Consider the following 7,579-nt stretch of genomic DNA (forward strand, 5'->3'; position numbering starts at 1 on the left):
TGCCAGTAAAGCACGTGAGGATCCTAATCTTGTCACGGGTACGTTTACCGTTAATAATCAACTAGCTTCTATTATGTTTGATACGGGTGCTGATAGAAGTTATATGTGTGAAGACTTTAGTTTTAAACTAAAATGTGCATCATTACCTCTAGACGATAAATATACTATTGAATTAGCTAATGGTAAACTGATAAAAGCCGATAAAATTTGCCATGGTTGCGAAATGAATCTCGCTGGTGAAACCTTCAAAATTGATTTGATACCCGTAGAATTAGGAAGTTTTGATGTAATCGTTGGCATGGACTGGATGTCCAAAACAAGAGCGGAAGTTGTTTGCGCTGAGAAAGCAATCCGCATCCCTCGTAAGGATGAAACGTCATTAATGATTTATGGGGAGAAGAACAACTCAAAACTGAACTTTATCAGCTGCATGAAGGCCCAGAAACTTATAAGAAAAGGTTGTTATGCTATTCTGGCACACGTAAAGAAGATCGATACTGAAGAAAGAAGCATTGATGACATGCCAGTTGTAAGAGAATATCCCGGAGTATTTCCAAAAGAATTACCGGGGCTACCTCCACTCAGATGTGTAGAATTCCAGATTGATCTCATACCAGGAGCTGCACCTGTAGCCCGATCTCCATATAGACTTGCACCTTCAGAAATGCAAGAATTACAAGACCAGTTGCAAGAATTATCGGACCGTGGATTTATTCGTCCTAGTTTTTCACCTTGGGGTGCTCCTATTCTGTTCGTCAAGAAGAAGGATGGATCTATGAGAATGTGCATAGATTACAGAGAATTAAACAAATTAACGATCAAGAATCGGTACCCATTACCGAGGATTGATGATTTGTTTGATCAATTGCAAGGATCAAGTGTTTATTCTAAGATTGATCTACGCTCCGGATATCATCAACTGAGAGTGAAGGAAGAAGATGTTCCTAAAACCGCGTTCAGAACCCGTTACGGTCACTATGAGTTTCTAGTCATGCCTTTTGGATTAACTAATGCTCCAGCAGTATTCATGGATCTAATGAATCGCATCTGTAGACCGTATTTAGACAAATTTGTCATTGTTTTTATCGACGACATATTGATTTACTCGAAGAACAAGGAAGAACATGAGCAACACTTAAGACTGGTACTAGAGATACTCAAGAAAGAAGAATTGTACGCAAAATTTTCGAAGTGTGATTTCTGGTTACAAGAAGTACAATTTTTGGGCCATGTTGTCAGTAAACATGGAATTAAAGTTGACCCCGCCAAGATCGAAGCCATTAGTAAATGGGAAACCCCGAAGACTCCAACACAAATTCGCCAATTCTTAGGTCTTGCTGGTTACTACCGAAGATTCATTCAAGATTTCTCTAGAATCGCCAAACCCTTAACTGCATTGACTCAAAAGGGAAAGAAGTATGATTGGTCCACAGAACAGGAATCCTCATTCCAGTTATTGGAGAAGAAGTTAACGTCTGCACCCATTTTGTCATTACCGGAAGGAAATGATGATTTCGTGATCTATTGTGATGCTTCACGCCAAAGTTTAGGATGTGTATTAATGCAACGCACAAAAGTCATCGCATATGCCTCACGACAACTAAAAATTCATGAAAAGAACTATACGACGCACGATTTAGAACTTGGAGCAGTAGTTTTTGCACTCAAAATATGGAGACACTATCTATATGGCACCAAGTGTACAGTGTACACCGACCATAAGAGTCTTCAGCATATTTTTGATCAAAAACAACTCAATATGAGGCAACGTCGCTGGGTAGAGTTGTTAAACGATTACGATTGTGAAATCCGTTACCACCCCGGAAAGGCTAATGTTGTAGCTGATGCCCTAAGTCGAAAAGAAAGAGTAAAACCTCTTAGGGTCCGAGCTTTGAATATTACAATTCGTACTGATCTCACAAAGCAAATTCAAGCAGCACAGTTAGAGGCTTTAAAAGAAGAAAACGAAAAAGGCGAAATAAGCAAAGGGTTAGAAAAACAACTTGAAGAAAAAGCCGATGGAACCCTGTATTTTGCTGGTAGGATATGGGTACCAAAACATGGTAACCTAAGGCAACTAGTACTGGATGAAGCACACAAAACGAGGTACTCAATTCACCCAGAAAACGGAAAAATGTACCACGATCTCAAGAAGTTTTATTGGTGGCCTAATATGAAAACAGAAATTGCTACTTATGTAAGCAAATGTTTAACGTGTGCAAAGGTCAAAGCTGAGCACCAAAAGCCGTCAGGATTACTGCAACAACCAGAAATTCCGCAGTGGAAATGGGAAAGAATAACCATGGATTTCATTACGAAATTGCCAAGGACTGCAAGTAGTCATGATACTATTTGGGTGATAGTTGATCGTCTAACTAAATCAGCTCACTTTCTACCAATAAAGGAGACAGACAGTATGGAGAAATTAGCACGCCTATATTTGAAGGAAGTAGTTTCCAGGCATGGTGTACCCATCTCTATCATATCTGATCGCGACACCCGATTCACATCACGTTTCTGGCAGTCATTACAAAAAGCATTGGGAACTCGATTAGATATGAGCACCGCTTATCACCCACAGACAGATGGTCAAAGTGAAAGAACAATACAAACATTGGAAGACATGTTACGGGCATGCGTGATTGACTTTGGAACCAGTTGGGATCGACACTTACCGTTGGCAGAATTTTCATACAATAACAGCTATCATACGAGCATCAACGCAGCGCCATTTGAAGCACTTTACGGTAGAAAGTGCAGATCTCCTATATGTTGGAGTGAAGTAGGAGAAAGACAACTTACTGGACCAGAAATTATTCATGAAACCACCGAAAAGATCATTCAAATACAACAGCGATTGAAAACGGCCATGAGTCGCCAAAAGAGTTATGCTGATGTAAGAAGAAAACCGCTAGAATTTCAAGTGGGCGACAAAGTCATGTTGAAAGTGTCACCCTGGAAAGGCGTTGTACGATTCGGTAAACGAGGAAAGCTAAGTCCTAGGTACGTAGGACCCTTTGAAATCACCGAAAGAATTGGAACAGTTGCTTATCGATTAAAGCTACCGCAAGAACTTAGTAGTGTTCACAACACATTTCACGTGTCAAATTTGAAGAAATGTTTAGCTGAAGAGGATGTCGTAATTCCTCTTGATGAAATACGAATCAATGATAAACTCCATTTTATCGAAGAACCTGTTGAAATCATGGACCGTGAGGTCAAACAATTAAAACAAAGCAAAATACCGATAGTTAGGGTTCGTTGGAACGCAAGACGAGGACCCGAGTTTACTTGGGAACGTGAAGATCAAATGAAGCAAAAGTATCCACATTTGTTCACTGATATCGCTCATGAAACAGGTACTACTCAAAATTTCGGGACGAAATTTTCTTTAACGGGGAGGTACTGTGATGACCCGAAAATTTTTGACTTATTTAAACCAATTCTCTATACGATTTATTATTTTAACACGTTAAACAAAGTCTGTTAGATTGAGTCTCAAAATTTTAGAACTGTTACATATATACAATTACCTTTGACTACTCTCGACGATTCATGAACAATTATATGTATGTATATATATATGTACAAGTAAAAACGACTTTCCTACAGTAAAAATTACTTTGCTACAGTAAAACACAATTTGCTACAGTAAAAACACTATTTGCTACAGTGAAACCGTATTTTGCTACAGTGCTACAGTGAAAACGAGTTTGCTACAGTGATTTGCTACAGTAAACACTATTTGCTACAGTAAAACACTATTTGCTACAGTAAACACTATTTGCTACAGTACCACTATTTGCTACAGTAAACACTATTTGATGTCGACGAACTAGCAAACAGAAACAGAAAAGGCGGCCATGCGATCGCATGGCAAAAACACTGAAAACTCATGCGATCGCATGAGCTACAGTAAATCGAAAAGTACTATAAAAGGTCAGTTTTGCTCGACGAAATATTTCATAAAAATTTATGTACGTAAATTTTATAATTATAATTATAATTATAATTTTAATTTTAAGTTTAATAATAATAAAGTATATTCGAGGGTATTTTTAATTCGGGTTTCAAACCGTTTTAAAATAAGGAAATATTGGGTATTGTTCGGGGTATTGTTCTTGAATCCAAGACCAACCATACAGTCGTCTACCATCACTACGTCTACGCAATTTGCCTACAATATTGAATCGCAATATTGAACTGTGAGTTATAGATCCCTTTTTAAATACTTTAAATATTTTTGGGCTGAGAATACATGCAATTTATTTTAAACGCAATAAGACACAAGTACATACAAAATTCTACACTGAGTTAAACCGAAAATCCCTTAGCTTTGGTAACTAGTAGCTGCCAGTACATAGGATATGGACTGGTGGGCGCGAATAATTGTATATGGATCCATAGGGCTTGACATCCCCGTCCGAGCTAGAGCGCTAGCCTTTTAACGGACGTATGTTATTTGAGTTTAAGACACGTTGGTTTGCGTGTATTAAAACGAATGGGGTAATTATCACTATAGCGTTAAGTTTAGTTACCAGGGTGCTCTGTTACGTAGAATCTATTGATAAACTTTTGATGAAACCTTGTGGTCTATCTTTATATATGTTTATGACTCGAGCAATTAAACCTATAACTCACCAACATTCGTGTTGACTTTTTAGCATGTTTTATTCTCAGGTCCTTAGAATGCTTCCGCTGTGATGTGCTTGTTGCCTGCATGGAGTCTCTCATGCTTTGTACAAAGTTTATTGCATTCAAAATAAAACTGCGTTGTGTAATAAATAATTGGACTGTGATGTCAACCTGTAAATTAAAGACTTATGTATTTCGGGGTTTTGCTTATACCTAAGCACTCGCCCACATGTTTATAACTTTCTATGTTTAGAAAGTCACTTATTTTAATGAATGCAATATTTTATCAAAACGTATCATATAGAGGTCAAAACCTCACTGTGGAATCAATGATTAACGTGCCGCGTCAATAGCGATTTTGACGGGTCGTTACATGGGAACAATGCATTAAGAAAATAAAAGATATGTAATGAGTATGGGCATGAATATCATACAATGTCAACATGAGTACTACGAGCATTGTGTGCATGCACTACAGAGATTGAATCAAATACCTATATAAGCATGATTGTTATATAAAAATATAAGTTAGTTAAGATTTAAGGTTTGAGAGAGTTGATGAGTATAGATAAAACATATGGGTACTAGTCAGTTCTAATGCCACCCATGAATGTTCTTGGATCAGGACAGTTCCCTGAAAACTGCGCCTGAGAGAAGTCAAATCCCGGGTTCTGTGAAAGTAGTAACAGGAAAAACAAGTTAATTAGTTGCATTGATATGCATATGGTATGGTTCAGTAATAACCTTTAATCATACATGCATAATATACATGTCTGATCATATATATAGGACTAGTATCACATGAGGTATATCATAACACATACGATAGCCTATACAGCTACAATGAATGAACCTACATGGGCTTGTGCGAGTGTAACAAAACACCTGAAGCAGAAAGCCCTTTTAATTTTTTTAATCTAGTAGTTTCTTCTTGTATGTTCAATCAGATAATTAAGCCAAGGTAGTCATTCGTCTCAAGGAATGCCTAGTTTCCGTTTTGTACGCTCTTTTTTAGCCTGTTTTACTTTAAGTCATAACAACTAATAACCCTTTAAATATAAAGTATATGCATGTGTTTGTTAATATTGATTAAGGTATTCTATGAAAGGTTCTAAAAAATAAAGAGGCCAGCTCACACATAGCATGGACTCTACCTAGAGAAACTACATGGGCTTTTGTAAGTACAAAGAACTGACATAAACACCTCAAAAAAAAGCCCATGTAATTAGTGATTTTAACTAACAGATTCCTCTTGTATATTCAATCAAACTATATACTAACCAAGTCGCGATGTTTAGTTTCCATTACTAAACATTTGTTCTGTTTTACTTATCATGCTCCATGGAAGGTAAAATGAATATTAGTTATAAACCAATTAAGTTTACTCCTCATTAGGAAAGAATGAATTTAATTTCCTTAATTTTATTATTATTCTCTATTCAATCAATGGAAATGTACTGCATTATCCGAGCAAATGCCAACTTACCTCCTCCTGAAACCTCTGAAGCATGAGACGCTTCTGTTCGAGATCTGTGGCATACGGGTCAAGCTGACCCTGACCTTCTATGGGAGATGACCATGTTTGACCTTTATCCCTTTTTTGTAAGGTAATGTGCAATATATCATCCTCTGTCATATACCAAGCATTACATTAACATCGGTATACACAGATAACGATGGTGAACCAAATCTTATGTACAAAGTAACATCCTGTCTTTTAGTAATCTTAAGGAAAACAATATAATTATAATTATAATTCATATTTATTACAAATTATTGTATCACAAGTTTGAAACATATTCAGTTTAAAGATGAAACTATTTTAAATGGAAAAATGTCTAAGAATATGATATTTTACGTAGAAGAATGTCCCTGAAATTTACAACTTCATGTTTTCACCATCCGTTTTTGGAAAAAGATGTGCACTTTATACATGGGAGTTTGTCATAAGTATTTGAACATTTTGAGTTTCTGTTGATGGCATTACACTACATATCAAGTTTTTAGAAAGGCAAATCAATCGTGGCAAAACATATTGACAAGGTTTCTCAAAAACATACACCTTTCACCTAGCAGTATTCAGTTTGCCCATTAACCAAGGAGTTGTGGACTCAAGATAAAATACAGACAATAAGTGACTTGGGTGTATAAGTGTTTGCCTTCTAAAAAACTAGGTTTGAATCAAACATTTGTATGCAGAACATTTCGCAAAATATAGATGGTAACTTTAATTTATTCATTATGTTATGGGTACGAACTTTCATGGTTAAAACTATATTGTATATATATAATTTGCTATAAATGACAAATTTACGATTTACATAATCCCACAATGGCACAATGTAATAACTATTTTATTCTACGAAAACTAAACAAAGCGAAAACACGTACCAATAGTCCAAAACGAAGAATCGGTCTTCACAGGTGAAGCCAAATCATGCTACACAGAAACATTATATCCAATAATCATTTAACTCATTAGCATAAAATAATAACGAACGTGTAAAATGAGCTATACGTACATTCATGTAAGGAGGATTGCCTTTGATTCCAACTTCAACATGCTTAGACTGAATTTTGCAGTAAAACAATTTTGTTGGAACTCCATTAGGCAAAGTGATGTACATATTCACCTCATCTAGGGTTTGATCCCATTCAAATACCTTCTGACCTAAAAGAGACATATCATTTCCAATTAATTAAACCTAATTTATCTCATGCGTTACGAACCCTAGTAATTGCACATGAACCAATTAACTGCAATAGGTTGAATTAAAGATAGGTTAGAGAGTGACATACTTCCATGGAAGAAACTGTGACGTTTTTCCGGTGCCAATTTCTCCGCCATTTGTCAGTGGCTACCGTCGACTTTCGGTTGCCTGTGTTTTTTGGTGGTGATGCCGTAATTTTGACCCGGGTCAGTTGCAGACTTGTTTGGGCTACA

At 36.5% G+C, this 7,579-nt stretch overlaps 1 protein-coding gene across 1 annotated transcript; it reads right to left on the reverse strand.

Annotated features, from left to right (window-relative positions):
• Window positions 1-5,022: 5,022 nt before the first annotated feature.
• LOC139895772 (uncharacterized) lies at window positions 5,023-7,579 on the reverse strand. The gene is made up of 5 exons (XM_071878308.1): window positions 7,435-7,579; window positions 7,158-7,306; window positions 7,027-7,075; window positions 6,122-6,264; window positions 5,023-5,306 (listed from the first exon to the last, which is right to left on the reverse strand). Exons 1-5 carry the CDS (start codon window positions 7,481-7,483, stop codon window positions 5,220-5,222), a joined length of 477 nt encoding a protein of 158 aa, XP_071734409.1. The 5' UTR covers window positions 7,484-7,579; the 3' UTR covers window positions 5,023-5,219.

Source organism: Rutidosis leptorrhynchoides, chromosome 3 (assembly GCF_046630445.1).
Source record: "Rutidosis leptorrhynchoides isolate AG116_Rl617_1_P2 chromosome 3, CSIRO_AGI_Rlap_v1, whole genome shotgun sequence".
In the NCBI taxonomy this organism is placed as follows: domain Eukaryota; kingdom Viridiplantae; phylum Streptophyta; class Magnoliopsida; order Asterales; family Asteraceae; genus Rutidosis; species Rutidosis leptorrhynchoides.